General features: G+C 34.9%; 1 protein-coding gene across 4 annotated transcripts in view; it reads left to right on the top strand.

Moving 5' to 3' along the window:
* The window catches only part of ATRX (alpha thalassemia/mental retardation syndrome X-linked), a 211434-nt gene that overhangs the window by 100973 nt on the left and 87091 nt on the right, over positions 1-23370 (top strand). For all 4 annotated transcript variants that reach the window (XM_004685605.2, XM_004685603.2, XM_012727135.1 and 1 more), the window contains 6 exons: positions 3587-3689; positions 5506-5721; positions 11722-11863; positions 12736-12845; positions 13989-14135; positions 14295-14472. In XM_004685605.2, coding sequence (XP_004685662.1) covers positions 3587-3689; positions 5506-5721; positions 11722-11863; positions 12736-12845; positions 13989-14135; positions 14295-14472 — 896 coding nt within the window. The remainder of the gene's footprint in view (positions 1-3586; positions 3690-5505; positions 5722-11721; positions 11864-12735; positions 12846-13988; positions 14136-14294; positions 14473-23370) is intronic.

Raw genomic sequence — 23370 nt, 5'->3', positions numbered from 1 at the left:
CTACTTTTTTTGTGTATGGATTTGCCTGTTCTGGACATTTCATATGAATGGTGTCATATAATATATACATTTTTTTTAATGAATGAATTCTTAGTAGAATGTTTTCAAGGGTATTCATGCTGTATTTTGTATCAGCACTTGATTCATTTTTTAAATTATTTTTTAAATAATGGTAAAATGCATGTAATACAAAATTTATCATTTAAACCATTAGCTGTACAATTCTTTAGTGTTAAATATATTCATATTATTCTATAACCAATCTCTTTCACTGTATTACAAAGTTGAAACTCTACATGTTAAACAGTAATTCACCACTTTGCCTTCCCTCAACCCTCAGCAGCTACTGTTCTGTTTTCTATCTCTATGAGTTGACTCCTGTAGGTACCCTTATAAATGGAATTATACAGTATTTATCTTTATGAGACTGATTTATTTCAGGTACTCTGTCTTTAAGCTTCATCCATATTGTAGCATGCTTTTCCTTTATAAGGGTAAATAATCTTACATTGTTATGTATATACCACAGATTTTGTTTAATGGATGAATTCTTGGTATACTTTCACTTTTTGGTTATTGTCAATAATATTGCTATCAACATGGGTATACAAATATCTCTTCATTTTCTTCTTTTAAAATCTTTGGTGTCTTGCTGGGTCAATATGGTCATTCTGTGTTTACGGCTTTGAGCAACTTCCACAATGGTTTCCATAGAGGTGGTTTATACCATTATACATTCTCACCAACTGTACAAAAGGCTTTTACTTTCTCCACATTATCACCAACCCATTTTCTTTACTTTTTCTTTTTTTTAATAAGGCTATTAACAGAAACAGGGCTATACCAGTATAGTAGAAGGACAAAGGATAGTACAAAGGTAGAGGACATTTCAGTGTCTATGAGTTCTCACCTGTGCATACAATTGCAAGACCACTCAGACTCAAGGAACAGCAATAAAAGGGTTTATTTAACAAACAGGCTAAACAAGAGTTTCTAAGGCAACAAGTGGCTGGCTGTCTGAGCCTGGATAGTTCACAGTGTCCAGAAGTCACAAACAAAAGGCTGCTTGTTCAAGATGGTGCTGTCCCATCAATGACTGTGTGGAGCTCATTGCATACCTGCAAGCAGTAGGTCAGAATCCAACTCACAGAAGTAGCTGGAGATTCTCATAGGTGGGACTGCTGAGATGACATCACTGTAGTCCACAGCAACAGCCTGAAGCACTAACAGGAAGCACTGGATGCTGGACTAGATAGCAGTGGAGGCAGTAGCACTGGAGGGGAGGCAGTACCAGGTGATCAGAAATGTGGGGCTTCACTCAGATGTGATTAGAACACAGCATGCTGGTCACTTGCCATTACTGCTAGATAGTACTAGCCAGTAATGCTGATTATCACTGTTTACCAGGAGACAGTGTTAGAGATACCAGTGTTAATAGTTCTTTATAAATTGTTGGACTACACCACCAAAAATAGCACTTTGAGATACCAGGCTGAGGCCCGTGAGTCTCCTTTCGGGTCATGTTATTGGTAGGACCTGACCTGAGAGGAAGTTCATGTGCTTGTGAACTGGAGCTGCCTTCAGTGGGATTGGAGGCACTATACACCTGATATCCTTTAAGTGCGCTGGGTATAGCAGCACTGGCTCTCAGCTGCTGCAAGATAATTCTGCTAGGAGCCTGCCATGTTGGTCCAGAACTCTATGGCCCTCTCTATACTGCCTGCAGTTAACCCATTGGGACCCTATAATTCTACTTGCATTCTTGAACAGTAGTTGATGGACTTGTTACCTGCTCTGCAGGAGCTTGCTCCAGCATCAGTTAACCTTGCCACTGCAGCCCCAGTGAGTCTGCATGTCCTGGGTTGGCATAGAAGGGGAACCTCTGCCTGCTGATGCCACTGCCAGCAGCCTGAGCCCCAGTGGAGCTGTTGGTGGTAGGCAGTAAAATGCTCACCACCTCCTACTGCCTGCTGTTGGTTGTGCTACCTGTAAACATCTTGCTTATAAAGGTGGGTGTTGGATCCCCGAGGAGGAGTGGGGGTTGTGGGCGGGAGGTGGAGGTCACAGTTGGCAACCCAGCAAGATCTGGACTGGCCTCAAGCCTTACCTACTGAGGTGGGCCTCCAGGTAGCTGTCGTACAGCCTTCTAGGTGACTATCAAGAAACTCCCACTGTTGCCACACCCAGCCGCACTTAAAGGATATCAGGTGCAGAATGCCTTCAACTCCACTGAAGATAACGATGTTGAGCATTTTTTCATGTGCCTGATGGATATTTTCTTTGAAGAAAATTTTTCTAGTTTTTAATTGGCCTGTCTTTTTATCATTTGTCATAAAATAACTTGGATGATTTCCAAACATTTTCTCCCATTCTGTGGGTTCTTTTGAGTTTTCTTGACAGTATCCATTCATGTTTCAGTTTATTTATTTGACTGTGCTTTCTGTTAGCATATTTAAGAATCTATTCCTTAATCCAACATCACAAAAATTTATGGCTGTTTTCTTCAAAGAGTTTTTTAGCTCCAAATCTAGGACTTAGACCCTTCTCTGTCCCCACCATCTGGACCTCTATAAAATGTTATTTAAGGTAAACTTCCAGTTTTGCATTTTTGGATTGTTCTTTATGTTTTCTACTGTAGATAATATTGTCATAAAAATATTTGCATATTGACAAATAATTTTTTATCACAGCATTGTTTTTAATGATATATACATACATATGCACCTATATGTATGTGTATATGTATATTCATGTACTTGTATGATTATTTCTTCAAACTAATTTTTAAAGTGGCATTTGGGGGTTGAAATTTTGCAATTTTAAGACTTGTCATATTTTTTTTCAAACTGTCTCAAGGAACTCATTTTTTTTCTCTCCCTAGCTTAATATAGCAAAATAACCATACTCTCACTTTCTACAATAAGATAGTGGACACTCTGTTAGCTATAACATTTATCTTAAAGGGCCTTTGATCCATTTCCAATTAGGTTTTCTGTATAGTGCAAGATAGGGGTCCATCCAGCTTTGTTCTTTAGCCGGTAGAGATCGAGTTTTCTTAGCACCATTTGCTGGCATGACTTTTTTTCTCAATTGGGTTGTCTTGATACCTTTTTTTTTTAAAGATTTATTTATCTATGCATACAGAACTGGGGTACAAGCCAGAGGTACAGGGGCGGCAAGTGGACTCACCACAGACAGAGTGGGGAGCAGAACAGGCAGATCGATGGAAGTACACTGCTGAAGGGAGCAGCGGGAAGGTCAAGAAAGGTCTGCTGTGCCATGTGGATCACCTCTTGGGCTGTGATCAAACTCGCACTGAAGGAGCTGTGGCCAGCTTGCAGTGCTATGTCCTAACCTGTTGCACCACCATGGAGGGCCCTTGATACCTTTTTAAAATATGAATTGGTTAAAATGTTAAGTTTTTCTTTTAGATACTCATTTTTCTTCCATTGATCTGTGTGTCTATCTTTAATGCCAGAAATATATGCTCTTGATTAATGTAACTTAGTGTACCAATTTCTAACTCTAGAAATAATCTTTTAAGGAAATTCATCATGAAATATTTTTTCATTCTAAATGTTCTTAGGTCTGCAAAGAAGGCAGAATTGGAAGAGAATCAGCGGAGTTATAAACAGAAAAAGAAAAGGCGACGCATTAAGGTTCAAGAAGATTCATCCAGTGAAAACAAGGTTATATTTACTGTTTGCATGAACTTTACAATAGACTAATAAATATACTATTAACTCTTCTGCATTCTGTTAGTTGAATTTTACTCATTTAGTTTACATTTATGGGAGGACTGACTTACAGAATATATATGTAGAAACATTAATTTTGACACTATGTCAGTTTTTTCCTGTTCCTTAACTTAATCTAATAAAATTTTAGGTTGTTTAACTTATTTTATATTTGTGGGGATACAAAATTGATGTGAAGTGTACTATTTTCCTAAGACATAAAACACTATTTTGAGTAACTTGTGAAATAATTTCCTCTAGTCATTTGAATTTTTTATATATAAGCAGGATTATATAAAGTATAAGTTCTGTTACCTGCTTTATTTTGTCAGCACTATTCTCTTTGGGGGTTCATTACATCTATAATTGGAAAATCTATACCCATTAAGCAGTAAGTAACTCTCCTTCCCTCCTTCACCCATCCCCTTGTAAGCTCTATTCTAATTTCTGTGGTTATGAATTTTCCTATTTTAGGTTCCTTATATAAATGTAGTAATTACATATTTGTCCTTTTGTGTCTGCTTTATTTGGCATAATGTGCTGAAGGTTCATCCATGTTGTGCATGTATCAGATTTCTCTATTTCCTTTGTTTTCAAATTTGTACAGCTTTTAAATATTATTTAGTCTTTGAATCTCTCTTTACTGAAGATTAGTTCTTGGAAGCAGTTGAATTTTCATTTTAATTTGAGCAGATGATGTTCTTGGCTTGTTAGGTATACTTTAACTTTGTGACTCATTCCATGACCCTTTCAGTTAAATCTACTTATTTTAAAATCATGTCTTTCATTTTAACAAAAAAAATATCTGATGAGTATGTTCTTTAAGTCATAGGTGGTTAAATCACTATAAACTCTTTATTGACTCATTAGTGTTGGTCCTTGGTTTATATTTTGCCTGGGCTTGAAATTTCAGGTTTTATTGATAATGTATTTAGCTGAGATTAAGTGGAACATCTCAATAAAAATGGTTTCAGAAAATGCTTATTGTCTCCAGATGTCAGAGTGTCTTTCTTCTTTAAAATTGGACAATATTCTGTTGTACACATGTACCTCACTGTGTTTACCTATTTAACAACCAAAGCACATTAAGGTTTTCTTTTCACTTTGTCTATTTTGAGCAATGCTACTGTGAAAATAGGTATACAGAGATAGTTTGACTTACTGGTATTAATTCTTTTCATTATAATCTGTTAAATTGAATTATTGGATTATGTTAATTCAGTGTTTAGGAACTATTTTTTCTTGAACTGTTGTCTGTTTTCCCAAAGCATAGGACCTACAGTTCTTCTGTGTCCTTATTACCACTAGTGAAGTGACATTGGTTTTAAAACATTACTTAGTTTCCAGGTATTCAGCATTATAAGCCAACCCTTGTATATACTACATTACATTCACTAAGAGTCTAGTTCCATCCCTTACCATACAAAGGACCTCTTTCACCCTTGACCCTTTTTACCTCTTTCTTCCCAGTGGCCACTATTTTGTTTGTAGTCTATATTTTTATTTTTGATTTTGCTTCTTCATTAGTTTTGTTTCTTTAACCTCCACATATGAGAGAAAATATTGGACATTTTTATAGCTTCTTTGGAGAAATGTCTGCCAATTCTTTGCCTCATTTAATGGCTGCTTTTTAAGACTCTCCTTTATTACAACATATAATTCAAGAAAATTTCAGTATTTTTCTACCTCTTTTGTATACTAATTATTAGAAAATGAAGTGATGAATCAGACAATGCTGTATTTACTTCTAATTGTTTTAATTTCATAGAGTAATTCTGATGAAGATAAAGAAGAGGAGGAGGATGAAGAGGAGGAAGAAGATGAAAATGATGATTCCAAGTCTCCTGGAAAAGGCAGAAAGAAAATTCGAAAGATACTTAAGGATGATAAACTAAGGACAGAAACACAAAATGCTCTTAAGGAAGAAGAAGAAAGGCGGAAACGTATTGCTGAGAGGGAACGGGAGAGAGAGAAATTGAGAGAGGTACACTGATATTTACAGTTTTTAAATATATCACTTTTGTATATTCATAGTGGATTTCTATTAACAGGTGCTTTTCTTTACTAGCAGTATTTTATGCAGCCTAAAAATTGTCATTGGATTGTCCTTGCTTCAGTAACAGGTAGATTTAAAATTAAAATGATACACAGAAAGTTAGATGTCCACTGTGCAAGGATAACATGCAAATTTATGAAACATTTCATATAAAAGAAATTTCAAAAGATTACAAAAGTGATTGTTTTATCAAGGGTAGAAAAATTTAAACATAATTACTTCAATATTTCAGTAAACTTTTTGTTATGAAAGCTTTCAAGAACATATACTGGTGGTGGAAATAATATTATTGATCTCTGTGTACCCATTATGTAGCCACAGCATTCACCAGCACATGTCCTGTGTTACTTGATATATTCTCTTACTTTTGTATTAGTTTGTAGGTGTCTCAAATCATATTATTCCATCTATAATAGTTTTGCATATATTGTGAAAAGATGAGAACCTATTAAGCATACTGTGGTGCCATTACTAACAATAGTTCCATAATCATTCAGCGTCTAGTCACTATTAAAAATATACTTTTTCTCCCTCACATTTGTGGTTTTTAAAAATCATTGGTGTGAATTAGGATACCAAGAAGACCTGAGTACATATTATATGTGGCATGTGGATGCTGTGTGTCTTAACTGTGTTTAAATCTATAGTTTTCCTTTTTTCCCCATTCCTTATAGAATATTTGCTTAAGAAACCAGATAATTTTTTGTAGAATTTGATGTATTTACACTGACTCCATTATGTCCTATAAATGACATTGGATATAGAAGCTTGAACAGATTCAAAATTCAGTTTTTATTTTGGCAATAATAATCATGAGATGTAATATATGCTTCCTCTTGCATCTTACTTAGTGATGCTTATGTTTAGTTGTTTCTTTTTGAAATGTTAGTTTTACTTAAAAATTAAAACAAATAGCATTTCTTAGATACTGAATTCATAATTTCTTACTTGATCTTATTTAATATATTCTTCACATAATTATTTATTTATTATATTCTTCACATAATTATAATTATTGTGTATAATAGTGCTGTATTTTCTCTTATGCTTCAAATAAATGTGCACTAACATAGTCCATATCCTTTTCTTTGAGTCACCATGTTTCTGAATTTTAAAAAATGTATCTCATTTAATTTATGTGCTTTGGTAGAATGATATAACTGTCTTAAGGCTAAATACCATCATCTTCTCTTCTATTTAGACTATACTCAAGGGTAGTAGTTTTTAGTTCTTTTAGCTGGTCTTTATTTTTAATGGTATGTTTGTATTGAATAGACTTATAAAATATTTTTTTCATTTCTGAGTTTTAGACATTACCATTATTATAGCAAAGTTGTGAATTTGACACTCAAAGTACCCACTAAAGCCATTTTCCTCTTCTCATTATCTCAGTCTCAATTTATCACATTTATGATTCAAACATCATTATTCACATGATACAGTTTCGTAAATATTCAGAACAGAGCTGTGTGGTGTATATTGCATCTGCTCCCTCTTTGACTCCAGTTTTTTCTGTTGTATTTTATCGTTTGACTCTTGTCCTTATACCTTTAACTTCATAATTTTATTGACATGTCATTGCTGCTAGGGTCTTCCTCCTACTTTATTACTTGTGGGATTGTAACTGTTCTCTGATGCTATTGTGTAAAGAAGTATGTTAAATTCACCATTTTTAGCTACTAGCGATGGTTCAGCATAAGTAAACTATTCCTGAGAAATTAAAAGTTTTATTTTTTTTTAAAGATTTGTTTATTTATGCATACAGAACTGGGGTACAGATCAGAGGTGCAGGGGCAGTGGGAGGCTTTACCAGAGACTGTGTGGGGAGAAGAACAAGCAGGTGGATGAAGTACATTCTGAGGGGAGCAGTGGGCAGGTCGGGAGAGGTCTGCTGCACTTTGTGGATCACCTCTGGGATGGGTGTCAAACTTGTACTGACATGGGTGCAGCTAGCTTGCAGTGCTGCATCCTAACCCGTGGCGCCACAAGGAAGGCCCATTAAAAGTTTTATATAAGCCACCGGTTATGTATGCTATATTTCCCATGTGAAGTTTATGGTGCAAGTAATTTGTTAAAAGTGTACTTCTGGCCCTCCTTGGTGGCGCAGCAGGTTAAAGCACAGCACAAAGAAGCTTAAGCTACTTCCTCATGAGTTTGATCCCTGCCTGTCCCGGAGGTGACCACATGGCGCGGCAGACCTCTCCTGACCCGCCCGCTGCTCCCCTCAGCAGTGTACTTCGTCGATCTGCCTGTTCTGCTCCCCACTCTGTCCCTGATGAATCCTCTCACCCTCCGCATCTCTGGCCTGTACCCCAGTTCTGTATGAATAAATATATCTTTAAAAAAAAAAGTGTACTTCTGTGTAGCCATCACATCAGTTAGGATTTACAAAACTTTCATCATTTCCTGTTCAGGAAATAATTGATCTACTTTTATTACTATAGATTCACTTTTTTCAAACATTAATGTGAATAAAGTCATAATTTTTTTTTGTAAGCCTTCTTTCTCAAGGTGAATTTTGAGATTCATCCAGGTTTGTATGTACTGGGTGGTTTGCTGTCTTTATGGTTAAGTACTATTTCATTTTATGCATAGGCTGTAATTTGTTTATATTCATATGTTGATGGACATTTGGTTAATTTTGGCTATGAATCATGTTAACATTTGTATAAATGAAAATGCCTCTGCATTTTCATTTTCTTTGGAACTGTGTTATTGGGTCATATGATAAGCGTCCATTGCTGATACATAAATGAGCTATTTTACATATTTTGTTTATCTTGCAGTCTTGCAATAATCTTATTGATTTCAGGATTTCTTTTTGTTAATTCTATTTGGATATTCTGCATACGGGATCATTTCATTTGTGAACAAGGACAGTTTTATTTTTTATTTCCCAATATGTATACTGTTTTTTTTTTAAGATTTATTTATTTATTCATACAGAACTGGGGTACAGGCCAGAGACGTGGAGGGTGAGAGGATTCACCAGAGACAGAGAGGGGAGCAGAACAGGCAGATCTATGAAGTATACTGCTGAGGGGAGCAGCGGGCAGGTCAGGAGAGGTCTGCCGCGCCATGTGGTCTCTTCCGGGGCAGGCAGGGATCGAACTCGTGGAAGTGGCTTTAGCTTCTCAGTGCTGTGCTTTAACCCGCTGCACCACCAGGGAGGGCCAATATGTATACCTTTTATTGCCTTTTCTTACTGCATTAGCTAGAATTTCCAGTATGATTGTCCAAAGGAGTGGTGAGGAGGGTCATCCTTGCCTTGTACTTGATCTTAGTGGGAAAGCCCTTAGTTTCTTATCACCAAGTATGATGTTTGCTATCTTTATTAAGTTGAGGAAGCTCCTCTATTCCTAGTTTACTGAGAATTTTTTTCATGGAAATGTATTGTGTTTGTCAGATGCTTCATCTTTATTGATATGATCATGTGAATTTTTTTTTTTTTAGAAAACTATCAATATAATGGTTTTCAAATACTTAGCCATTCTCTCATACTTCTAACAAAAGCCACTTGGTAATGATGTATAATTCTTTTTATACATTCTTGGATTTGATTTGCTATCATTTTGTTCAGCATTTTTGCATCAGTGGTCCTAAGAGCTATCAGTGAATAGTTTCATTTTTTTTTTTGATATTCATTCATTCATTCATACAGATTTAGGGTATAGGCCAGAAGTGCAGGCAGTGAGAGGATTCACCAGAGATAGAGTGGGGAGCAGAACAGGCCAACCAACGAAGTACATTGCTGAGGGGAGCAGCGGGCAGGTCAGGAGAAGTCTGCTGCGCCAAGTGGGTCACCTCTGGGGCAGGAATCAAACTCATGCTGAAGTGGCTTTAGCTTCTTAGTGCTGTCCTTTAACCTGCTGCACCACCAGGGAGGGCCCTCCTTTGATATGTTTTTATGTGGTTTTGCTATTATGGTAATACTGCCCTTCTAGTAGAAGGAGTTTGAAATATCCTTCTGCTTTATTTGAAGAGGTTTTAGAGAATTTGGTATGATTTATTTCTTAAATATTGGAATAACAGTGAAGCTATGTAGATCTTACACTTTTTGCTTGGTTTTGTTTTAGTGAATATTTATCTATACCAGATACTTTGATACACGACCTTATGTAAACTCCGTAACAAGCTTGTGAGTGCTATTTATAATCTTCTAACTTGCAGATGGAGAGTCTAAGCATTTTGTTGAAGTAGAGTTTATATCTAAATGGCCTGTACTGTTTCTGTTCTATCCATTGTTACCTAATATATGTATATTATAATTTTATGTAAGTGCATTATAGTAGGTAATTCATTATAAATTTTGACTTATTTTTCATATGATGATTGTACTGTAGTTATGGCTTTAGAGTGTCATTTTAAAGAGACATTCTAAAAATATTTACATATAAATTACATGGTCTTTTGGATTTGCTTTAGAATCATTTGTGGAATCTGAAAATTTGTAGAATGGGTTGGAGCCATCAGTGAAACAAAACTGGCCACATGTTGCTAGTTTTTGAAGCTGAATAATGGGTAACAGCACTCATTATACTATTGTATCTACTTTTGTTTATATTTGAAATATCTGTAGGGAATGAAATAAGAAAAGGGTGACTAAAATTTTACTCTTTAAGTATCACAATGTCTAATTTTCAAGTCTTGAGTTTTTTTTTTAAGATATATTTATTTATGCATTCAAGAACTGGGGCACAGACTAGAGGTGTGGGGGGAGGTCAGAGGGTTCACCAGAGACAGAATAGGGTGCAAACAGGGAGATTACTGAAATAAAATGCTGAGGGGAGGAGCGGGCAAAACAGGAGAGATCTCTTGGCCATGTGGGTCAGCTCCCTGTCCAGGCATCAAATTCATGTGGCAGTGGCTGTGGATCGCTTCATAGTGCTGTGCTTTAACCTGTTGTACCACCAGGTAGGGCCCTCAAGTCATGAGTCTGAATTGATTGTCATAGAGCCATAAGCTGTTAATACAAATGTTTCCTTTATTTAAGTAGTATTGTGTAATGGTTAAGAGAATGGACTCTAGTATCCAGCCTTCTGGGTGTTAATCTTAGTGTTGTGATACCTAGTAGTTGTTTGTTCTAATGTAAGTTATAAAACTAATCTGCCCTTCAGTTTAGTTCATTTGTAAAATGGTATACTTGTACCTACCATATATAGCATAGAGTTCTTGAATATACTGTATAATTCGATAGACATTAGGATAAGATAGCAAGAAATATATGAACACATACTTGTGTATACAAATTGATGTTTGTTTTCTTTGAAATAAGGAATGTGAGATAATTGTTTCCCATTCACTGTTAGAAGGTATAATATGTTTTTGTAATGTTTTTGAGCCTGTGGTCCTCAAATCAGTGTTTTCTAAAAGATTTTTTCCCTGATCGTAACATATTTACAGTGTTTTTCAGTGGGAATTTTTTGGCATCTGACATGGGACAGTGCTTCCTTGGGACTATCTTTCACTTTGCAAAATCTATTTATATTTACCTTCTTTTCTACCTACATTAAATATCAGTCTTGACCAGTTCTTTTGACAACCATAAGTGCCCTTCCACGGTTTGAAGTGTCCTTTAGAAGAATAACCATCCCTCTTTGGAGGAGGAGGCATGTGTCTATATTCAGATTTTAATGGTGGTGTCATCAAATAGTTTTAGAACACTTCTTTTTTCACACCTCTACCTATCATGTATGTTGAAATACCCAGTATGAGAACCAATGAGCTAGATAAAACTACTGACATTTCCACAATGATTAAAACTATCTTGTAGTGTCTTTTATGTTGTTCTATATACTGGTCTTTTTTTGAACCAAGTTATTATATATGTGTTTGTAGTTTGGAAAATTTCCCTTGGTAAGACTAATATGCCATCATTTTTTGAAAGATTTCTATGAGCTTAGCTATCTCTAATTCCTTCTTTTGTAGGTGATAGAAATTGAAGATGCCTCACCCACCAAGTGTCCCATAACAACAAAATTGGTTTTAGATGAAGATGAAGAAACCAAAGAACCTTTAGTACAGGTTCATAGAAATATGGTCATCAAATTGAAGCCCCATCAAGTAGATGGTAAGAACTGTTAAATGAATAGAATATTTTTAGTAAAATTTTACTGTGTTTTCTCTCGGTCCTCTGTGCTTCATATTCTGCTAAGCACTAGAGATATATTAGTGACTAAAAGAAATATGATACCTACTTTTATGGAATTGCATAAGCAAATGAGGAAGAACAACGAATAGAATAATTGAAATAAAATGAATGTAATCAAAGGACAAGTAAGTGCTATTTACAAATTGGTATATATGGCAAATGGATAGCACTTTGTAGTCATGACTAAAGCCATTGGGCATAGGTAGCATTGGCTAAAAGCTTTCTTCAGAAAATGCTGTTTCAGCATTTTTGGGTGTGCTTGTTAGTAATGCCCCTATATTATTAGAAAGATACCAAGTTATTATTCTGTGCTTTCTTACAGTGGAATCAGTAAGTTAGTTTTGAGTGTATGTATGAATGTATTTATTAAGGAAATTCTACAGTTCCTCTTCCAAAGGTCATGAATCCCTTTTGTTGTTCAGGCTTAATTGCTGAATAAAAAGAGAGGTAATTATTTCCTGGGCTGTTTTCCTGATTGACTTAATAAGCCTGAAATATATTTCATAGGAATCATTTCCTTCTTTGGACCATTCCAGGGTATGAAGAAGGTTGCAGAAATAGCTCAGATAAATGAATGAAGTAAACTTACCCTATGTGTTCAGGTTTTTTTTCCCTAGTTAACTCTAGCAGGGAAAGTGGGTTGATTTGCCATTTATATTTAAGAGATTCTTTAGATCTGTAATTTAAAAATATTCTACTTTGTATAAGTTTTGGCTATATTTTGATATATTTATTAGTTTTTTTTTTTAACTTGGGCATGTAACTTGTACTTTAAAAAACGTCATTTCTAGGTGTTCAGTTTATGTGGGATTGCTGCTGTGAGTCTGTGAAAAAAACAAAGAAATCTCCAGGTTCAGGATGCATTCTCGCACACTGCATGGGCCTTGGTAAGACTTTACAGGTAAGAACTAAAAAGCTTGAAGGTTTTCTGCTCTTATTAATTCAATCATATTTTTTGTATTATTTATGTCACAGGCACAGTTGTACAGGTTGGAGATGAAGCCGTGTACAAGAATTTAAGGATTCTTTCCTCATGAAGATTATATTCTAATGAAGGAGAGAAACTTTAATAAAATAAAATATTTTCAGATAATATGGTTAACAGAATGGAAAGAGAAAGCATTTTTTTAAATTAGGTGATATTTGAAGAGAAATCCTAATGAAATGAAAGAAAATGGTTATAGCATAGCCAGCAAAATCTGCAAGGATTGTGAGGTGGAAATGATGTTTCTTCACACATTTTTAGCAGTCTGTGACCCTGTAGTAATGACAATGTAAAGTATTTTTCATATTAAAATTATTGCTATTTGTGCGTGGCTTAGATGTGAAATTAGTGGATATATATAAAATTTTTAAGCCATAATGTAATTACTAAAGCTATGTTAGTAAGAACACTTTGGAATGGTAAGTAATATAATTCTCTTGTATGTGGATAATGGTATCTTCTAAGTACTTTTAGGGACATTCTTTGGAGACCAGGAACTTGGTAGCTGATGTGTTTATTTCTTAAATTGGTATTTTTTTTAAAGATTTATTTATTTGTACATACAGAACTGGGGTACAGGCCAGAGGCTCAGGGGTGGTGAGAGGCTTCACCAGAGACAGAGTGGGGAGCAGAACAGGTAGATCAACGAAGTACACTGCTGAGGGGAGCAGCCGGCGGGCCAGGAGAGGTCTGCCACGCCATGTGGTCTCCTCCGGGGCAGGCGGGAATTGAACTCATGCAGAAGTGGCTTTTTAGCTTCTCAGTGCAGTGCTTTAACCCGCTGCGCCACCAGGGAGGACCAAATTGGTATTTTTTATATTTATTGTGAAATCATGTGGCTTCAGAGTTGGAAGGCATGTTTTTGAAGTCACTATATTTTGACTTAAAATATTTTTCTGTATTTTACTTACGTGGGAGATGATGACTTGATTGGTTGCCTTATTATTTATAGCAAAAAAACCTAAATCACCCAACCTTTAAATTACAAAAACAGCTTAATTTGTTATTGTTTTAGCAGATACTTAAATGAAGATGCCAACTTAATTTGTTTTCTTGTAGGTGGTAAGTTTTCTTCATACAGTTCTTTTGTGTGACAAATTGGATTTCAGCACAGCTTTAGTGGTTTGTCCTCTTAATACTGCTTTGAATTGGATGAATGAATTTGAGAAGTGGCAAGAGGGACTAAAAGATGATGAGAAGCTTGAGGTATGATTTGAAGTATTTTCTGTTATTAAAATAACTGCGTAATTGCATATTGTAAAAGAAAAAGATTTTTAGTTACCAGTGATGCATATTCAGTGGACATGCTTAGTAGTCATACATTCGCAATAGATACTTTAACACATCTGTATTTCTCCACAAAAGGTCTCTGAATTGGCAACAGTGAAACGTCCCCAGGAGAGAAGCTACATGCTACAGAGGTGGCAAGAAGATGGTGGTGTTATGATCATAGGCTATGAGATGTACAGAAATCTTGCTCAAGGAAGAAATGTGAAGAGTAGGAAACTTAAAGAAATATTTAATAAAGCTTTGGTTGATCCAGGTAAGATATAAACAGACACTGCGATAAAGAAGGAAGTTGAATTAAAGAATGTATTTATATTTTATGTAACACGTGCTAATTGAGCAACTATTAAGTAGTTATATTTGTTTTATTTATCCTTTGGGTTTTTGTCTTTTGTTTTCTTAATATAATTAATGTCATTAAGATAAAATCTCCATTAATGTTGCGGGTGTGAAGAATTCACCTTTCCAGGTTTGGAAGTATTTGAGGCTGACAGGGAGATCTTGTAAAGAAAAATATGTCATGTGCTTATGTGACAATTGCAGAAGCTTCCCACTGCCTGAATATCTGTTGATAAAAGTAACTTTCTCCATACTCTGAAAATGCTCTGTATGTTTCTTTCCCAAGTTTTTGTCAGAAAAAATCACTACATTTTTTTCTTCAGTCTTTTAAAGGATCAGCACTATGGAAGGTTAATATTTGTAATACTGTTGGTTTTACAACAGTTACCTTCATGATGTAAATTCACATATTGGGTTCTTATTTGCCACTGGGAAATCAACAAGTTGTATTACCTGTTAGTTATTCATTATTTGTATCTATAATTTTTGTTTTAACATCTCAAACTATCTTGTCATATCACATTACTTTAAGACACTGTTGAGACTTCAGATGTTTGTTAGAAGCATCTAACTTGTTAAAAAATTAGAAACTCTTATTTTCATTGTCAAATTGCAGTTTTCTTTAGAATTCATGGCTTTGGCTTTTTATTTTTAATTCTTTCCCAGTTTTATTGAGGTTGATTTACAAAATTGCAAGATACTTAACATGTGCAATGTGATGACTTGATGTATTTATGCATTGTGAAGAATCTCCCTTTTTCCATTTACACATGTGTCACCACTCATTTACCTTTAAAAAAGTTAAATTACATAATACATTGTTATCAACTGTATAATGTTATACATTAGATCCTTAGATGTAGTTTAATTTATACTTGAAAGTTTCTAGCCTTTTGCCTCTTTTTAAGACAATTATATCCTAAATGAAGTAAGATGGAAAGAAAAAAGCAGGTACTGGCTCATTGCACTTGTGTGGAGTATAGATAAACAAAACAAAGGAACTTAGAAAACTAAACCAAAACAGGCCCTGCCAAATTGAAGTTAATAAAAGGAGGAAAGTGGTTGGAGGTGGGAGCAGAATGAAGAGGGGCCCCCTGTTGGGTGCTGTGCTGATGGATGTGTTGTAGTGACATATGTCTGAGGAGATTTGAACCTATTTTCCTAAATTATGTACATTGTTGTAAATCTGTGAACTATAAACTACTGTATAGTCTTGGAGGATAATTTTTCAGTTTCCTTGAAACAGTTTAAAACAACACTCTCAGATGCTTACTAACATTTGTCATTTCCGTGTAAATCATTTAGTGATGTTTAAAAGGCCTTATATTTTGGAATATATTTTGGTATATAGAAGAGTTGAAATAGAGTACCCTTCTTTACCTTGTACCCATCTTATGTTTGCATAGTACTTTTGTGAAAACTAATAAATTGATACACTGTTGGTATATTAATAAAAAAGAACTTTAGGCTGTTTTGAATTTCACCAGATTTTTCTCAATGTCCACATTTTGCTTCAATATTCAATCCAGGATACCATATTGCATTCAACTGTTACTACACTTGGTCTTAGCCAAGAGGCCAAGAAATGATGCATTCAATTGTTACATCGTGGCTTTATCCTCTGGTCCATAAAAGTTTCTTCATCTTTAATTTCCATTATCTTCTATAAGTCTTGAGTATTATTCAAATATTATCATATATTGGGGGTTTGGTAGCTCCATATGACAAAACTGGCAATATTAATGTTCATTGCTTGTTTATGGTAGTGTTTGTTAGATTTTTCTGCATCTAGTTTCATCTAAATTTAGTCCATCTGGGTGGGGGAAGGGCCGAAATTAAGCTCCATTCTGACAAGCTCCATTCTGTCATGGTCATTATCTACACATCTATTGGAATTTTTCCTTAGGAAAGATTCTTACTCTATCTTATCCTTTAATTATTTAGCCATTGATTTATATCAATGTAGGTAGACTATTTTAAGCTATTATGTAAAAATACTATTTTTAGGGGTCTTCTTGGTAGCTCAAGGGGTTAGGTCGCAGCACTATGAAGCTGTCACCAGCCACTGCAACATGAGTTCCATACCTGGCCTAGGAGGAGACCCACATGGCATGGCAACCTCTCCTGTCTCTCCTGATGCTTCCCTCAGCAGTGTTTGATTTTTTTTTTAATGGGGGCAGTGTTATCTTACATTGTTTTCTGCATTTTAAAGTTAAGGGATTTCCCCATTCAGTTAGTAAACCACACTCACCAACAAATCAACCACAGTGCATTGTTTGCCTTCTCCACTTTCTTCTTGCCCTTTCCCTTTCCCTTTTTTTTTGTTAGCCTCATTTCTGTAGTCAGGTTGTTAGGATTTTTTGTTAGATTGTCTTTGATACTTATTTTTCTAGATTCCACTGTAAGTGACACCATCCAATATTTGTCTTTTCCCTTCTGACTTCTTTTAGCTTAATCCCCTCCAGTTTCCATTCATGTGTACCAAATGGCTTGAGTTTTAACTTTTTTGATTACTGAGTAGTATTCCATTGTGTATATATTCCATATCTTCTTGATTGTATTTTTGCATTTAGGTTGTTTCCATTGCTTGGCTATTGTAAATAGTGCTGTGATGAACATGGGAGTGCACATGTCCATTTAAATTAGTGTATTTGTATTCTTTAGGTAGATACCTAAGAGTAGAATTACTGGATCACGGTAGATCTCTTTTTTTTTTAATCCTGTGACACCTCCATACTGTTTTCCATAGGAACTCAACCAGTCTACATTCTCATCAGCAGTGTAGGCCGGTTCCTTTTACTTAACATCCTTGCCATAGCTTGTTGTTGGTCATTTTGAGATGGGTTATTCTTAACAGGTGTGAGCTGTGTCTCACTATGGTTTGATTTGCATTTCTCTGACAATAGTTGATGAACATTTCTTGGCCATGTCTTTTTTTTTTTTTCTTTTGCTGAGTGTCTCTAGCTGTTCCACCTATTTTTTCATTGTGTTGGATGTTTTCTTTTTGTTGAGTTTAAAGAGTTCCTTTTAGATCTTGGATCTCAGCTTCTTCTCAGATGTATGGTGTGCACATATTTTCTCATTCATTTGGGGTCTGTTTTAGTGACTGTTTTACTTTGTACCACCTTTTGAATTTGATGTCTCAATTGTTTATATTTTCTTTTGTTTTCCTTGACGTTGGAGTTGAATACATAGGCATCTCTGAAACTGATGCTGTGGAATGTTTTGCCTATGTTTTCTTCTATGTATTTTATGGTTTCAGGTCTTCTGTCAATTTTGAGTTGATTTTTGTGTATGGTGTGAGAGAGTGGTCTGGTTTCATTCTTTTGCATGCACTGTACAGATTTACCATATATTGAAGAGACTTTCCTTGATTCATTGTATATTCATAATTTCTTCATTGTAGGTTAACTATTTATTTAGGTGTGGTTTTATTTCTGGGCAATAAATTGTTTCATTTGTGTATGTGTCCATTTTTTCCAGTACCTTACTGTTTTGATTATTTTAAAGTTTGAAGTCTGGGAGTATGATCACCTTTCCTCTTTCTGTCAGGATTGCTTTAGCTGCTCTGGCTCTTTTGTGGTTCCATATGCATTTCAGTAATATTGTTATATATTGAAGAATATGCCAGTATTCTTCAAGAATGTCAATGAGACTTTAATAGGAATTGTATTGGATTTATATATTTCATTGGATAAGATGGCCATTTTGACAACTTTAATTCTTCCAATCTGTTAGCTGGTATTAGTTTTCAATTTCTTTGTATCGCTCTATTTCTTTTAACAATCTCTTACAGTTTTCTTCCTACAGTATGTTCTTCATCTTCTTTGGTAATTTACTTAATATGTTTTAATACCATTGCAAATGTGATTTAAAAGACAGTTTCTTTTAGATCATTGTTTGCATATATGAAGGCAACTGATGTTTGTATATTGCTTTTGTACCCTGCAAGTTTGCCAAACTATTTTATTGTTTCAATCAACTTTGTAGTGGACGACTCTTCAGGGTTCTTTATGCACATTATTTTGTTGTCTGCAAATGATAGCTTTATTGCTTTCCAAGTTTAGGTTCCTTTTATAGTGTTCTCTTGCATAATTACTTTGACTGGGACTTCCAGTACTATGTTGAATGGTAGTGGTGAAAGTGAACGTCTTTATCTTATTCCAGATCTTAATGGGAAAATTTTCAGACTTTTATCATGGGGATTGATATTAGCTGTGGATTTGTCATATATTGCCTTTATTATTATTATTATTACTATTATTATTATTGATTGTATTTATGCATACAAGAGCTGGGGTGTAGGCCAGAGGTGGGGGTGGTGAGAGAATTCACCAGAGACAGAGTTGGGAGCAGAATAGTTGGGTTGACTGAAATATACTTCTGAGGGGAGCAGTGGGCAGGAGAGGTCAGCTGCTCCCATGTAGGTCAGCTTCCACTGGGGATCCACCTCAGGCTGTAGTGACTGTTGATAGCTTCATAGTGTTGAGATTAACCCCTTGTATCAGCAGGGAGACCCCTGTTCTTTATTATTATCGTCATATCTTCAGTTTTTTGAGAGTTCTCATCATAAATATATATTGAATCTTACAAATTATTTTCTAATATCAATTGATATGTTTTTATACCTTTCCTTTTATAGATGTATATCACACAAATTGATTTTCTGATTCTGAAGTATTCTTATATCTCACTTGGTCATGGTGTATGATTTTTTATTGCATTGTTGAATTCGATTTGTTAAGATTTTGTTGAGCTTTTTTGTATCTGTTCATTAGGAAAATTGGTCTGTAGTTTTTTGGTGTTGTCTTTGTCTGGCTTTGATATTTTGATAATGTTAGCCTTACAAAATGTTTTAGGAAGTATTCTTATATCCTCTGTATCTTTCTGAGTTTTATTTTATTTCCTGCTCTAATGTTTATTATTTCCTTCCACTGACTTTTGGTTTTGTTCGATTTTCTTTTACGAGTTCCTTAAGGTGAGAGATAAGATTATTTCTTTGAGCTCTTTTTGTTTCATGATGTGAGCCTATGTTGTTACATATCACCCTCTTAGTTCTTATTTTGCTATGTCCCCTAAATTCTGGAATGTGATGACTTCATCATTCTTTGTCTTGAGAGTTTTATTTATTTATTTATTTGATTTTCTCATTAATCCAATTCATTTAGTAGTGTGTCTGGTTATCTGTCCATTGATGAAAGTGGGCTTTATGAAGTTACCCACAATAAACATATAGTGTAAAATAAAAATTACCTTCCTCCCTGTCCCATTATTGCAAAACCTTCTAGAATATTTTTGTGCTTATACTAGGATGTATTTTTGAAAACTTTTGTTGATATATATTTGACCTATAACATTATTAATTTTAGGTGTACAACACGATTTGGTATATTTAAAAGTATATATTGTGTTATGCTCATGACAGTGAATTTAGTTAACAATATTCAATTAAAATAGTCTTACTTTAGATGAGAAATTTTTAAAGGTCTGCTCTCAGCAGCTTTCAAATATACAAAACAGTCTTGCTAACCCTCAGTGCCCTGCTGTCCACTATGTCCCTGGACTTACTCTATAGCTGGAAATTTGTAGTTTTTGACCATATTCACAACACTTCAGCACCCTTTCTTCCCCTATAGATCTGTTCTCTGTACGTTTTTAAAAAAAATATTCCCCAGAAATGAGATCATACTGTGTCTGTTTTTCTCTGTCTGATTTATTTTCTTGGCATAATGCCCTCAATGGCTGTCCATGTTATCACAGGTGGCAGAATTTTCTTCTTCCATGACTGAAGGAATATTCCATTGTGTGCCTATCACAGTTTTTTTTATCTATTCATCTGTTGATGGACACTTGAGTTGCTTCTATGTTTTAGTTGTTCTAAATAATACTGCAGTGATCATGGGAGTTACGGATACATCTTTGAGATAATGATTTTATTTCTTTTGGACAGATAACCAGAAGTGGGGTTGCTTGATCTTATGGTAGTTCTATTTTTACATTTTAGAGGACCCTTCTTACAGTGTTCCAAACTGTATTTGTGCAGAGTACATGTCCTCACCTCCTCACCCAACACTTAATTCTTACAGATTTTTTTATAGTAACCATTATAAAGGCATGATGTGATACCTCATGGTGGTTTTGATTGCATTTCCATAATGACGAGTGATACTGATTATTTTTCTGTATATCTGTTTGACTATATTTTCTTTGCAGAAATAACTATTCAGATCCTATTTAAAAATCAGATTGTTTTCTTTTAGAGTATGTATTTCATATTATAATATTTGGCAGTCCCCAAGGCTGCCTCTGGTTCAGTAATTTACCTTGACTCACAGAACTTAGAAAAGCTTTTGCAGTTATTTGTTATTACACTGAAAGTATATAAATTAAATGAAAACTGAAAAAGCACCTAGGACAGGACCCAGACTTAGGTCTCCCAGCAAGGATGTTTGATGGCACATGTGATGTATTATTGCCTACTGGGCATATTCATTGCATCCGAGGTGTTGTAGATGGTGAGCTTGGTTATATAGACATGATTTGACCATTCATATGGGTGATCTTAGTCTCTAGTGGCCCAGAAGATGCCATGTGCCTCAAAATTAAACCATAAATAAAATTCTTAACATACTGTTTGGTGTGTCACAAACATCAAGAGGTACAACGATTTGTTTTTAACAGTCAGGAAATTCTAGGGGTTTCAGTCTTATGTTCTACGAACTCAAAGTAAAGGCCAAACTTTTATTTCACTACATATGTGTATACCATAGGTAAAATCACCCTACTTGAGGTGGTTACTTAAATACAAAAGGAATCATAATACAGACTAAAACTTTTTAAGAATCTAATATATTTTGTGTCTCTTTCAAAGTTAGTACATAGAGATATACATCACTAATTCCATCATTAGTTTCATTGTCTTAATTTCTCACAAGGTTTTAGGTTGTTTCCAGTTTTCCAACATAACGAACTACACTGCAGAGAGTATTGATTTATCTATCTTTGAGTATATTTAGGATAAATGCGCAGATATTGAAATATGGGTCAAAGGATGCTTACATTGTACATTTTAACTGGCATTTAAAAATTTTTGCCTAGTTATTGATATTAATTTAACTCCCATGAGGAGTATGTTTTGTACCAATTTCACCACATGCATGAATACTGAATATTAAGTATCAATCACCTAAATCTTTATCAAGAATATTTTAGGACTCAAAATAGAATATAGCCTTTGATTAGGAAGCTAGATGCAGATGTTAGGTTTTAGAAAGTTTATTAATATATTTCTAATTGTATAGCCCCATTGTGAATGGGGCCAAATGCTGAGTATCAATGATGATCAATAGTTGACTTTTGAAGTCACATAGGTGAATTATTCCTAATGGCTAACTGATGGAATTAGTTTGACAGCTGCTATTTTTTAAATAGTATAATAGTTTATTTTTATATCATTTTATGCATTTTTTCATCCCAGCTGCAGTCCCCGTGGGCTTCCCATCACCAAATCATCTGTGTGCACCACAGTTCAGTGCATTTCCATCCACCCCCATAAAAATGTCTCTGGTGTATAGTTCTTCATTATTGTTATTGTTTTCTCGCCTGGCTATACTCCTGTTATGAGTGAAACCATCCGGTATTTTTCCTTTTCTTTCTGGTTTATTTCACTAAGCATGATCTTCTCCAGCTCCATCCATGTTGCTGCAAAAGACATGTGTTTATTTTTTTTGGTTGCTCAGTAATATTCCATTGTGTATATGTACACATCTTTTTAATACTGTCATCCACTTTTGGGCATTTGGGCTGTTTCCATGTCTTTCCAATTGTAAATAAAGCAGACAGCTGCTATTTTTAGAGTCATTGGTTAAGTAATATGTTCTTGCTAAGCAGCAAGCAAGTTTAGTTGTATCTATGATAAATTTTAGTGTATAATACATATATTATCTCAAGATAAGTATATATATTTATATTTCTTTTGAAATAGTCACTCAACATACTTGAGGGGAAAAATCCTATATTGTGAAAAAATAAACAAGGATTTTTTTTTTAAGATTTATTTATTTGTGCATACAGAACTGGGGTACAAGCCAGAGGCTCAGGGGCGGTGAGAGGCTTCACCAGAGACAGAGTGGGGAGCAGAACAGGCAGATTGATGAAGTACACTGCTGAGGGGAGCAGCGGGCGGGTCAGGAGAGGTCTGCCACACCGTGTGGTCACCTCCAGGGCAGGCGGGAATCGAACTCATGCGGAAGCAGCTTTAGATTCTCAGTGCTGTGCTTTAACCTGCTGCGCCACCAGGGAGGGCCTAAACAAGGATTCTTAAATTAATAAATAGGGCCCTCCTTGGTGGCTCAGCGAGTTAAAGCACAGCACTGAGAAGCTGAAGCCATTTCAGCATGAGTTTGATCCCTGCCCATACTGGAGGTGATCCACGTGGTATGGCAGACCTCTGCTGACCCAGTTCTGTATGCATAAATAAATAAATGTTTTTCAAAAAATAAATTAGTAAATAAAATTTGAAAAAGTCACTCTTAGCTATGAGATTTTTAACACTTTGGAAACTTCTCCACATTTAGTATGCTTTCACAGCAACTAGTTTATCTGTTCTATACCAGTTAAAGTTTCCCCTATCATTTGGAATAAGTCAAAATGAAAATATATGGTCTTATGATTTGCATATTGTTTTTATGTAAATTTTGAAATTTCTCTTCATATAAATGTATATAAATTGCTTTTACTCTTATATGTTAGTTTTAACCTGATATACTAATGCTGATTTGAATATTGTTTTTTAGTAATAAAAGACTTTTTTTTT

This window comes from Condylura cristata, unplaced genomic scaffold, assembly GCF_000260355.1.
Source record: "Condylura cristata isolate star-nosed mole 26May11 unplaced genomic scaffold, ConCri1.0 scaffold00019, whole genome shotgun sequence".
In the NCBI taxonomy this organism is placed as follows: domain Eukaryota; kingdom Metazoa; phylum Chordata; class Mammalia; order Eulipotyphla; family Talpidae; genus Condylura; species Condylura cristata.
Note: the sequence above shows the minus strand (reverse complement) of the source record. Positions and strands in the feature narration are given on the sequence as shown.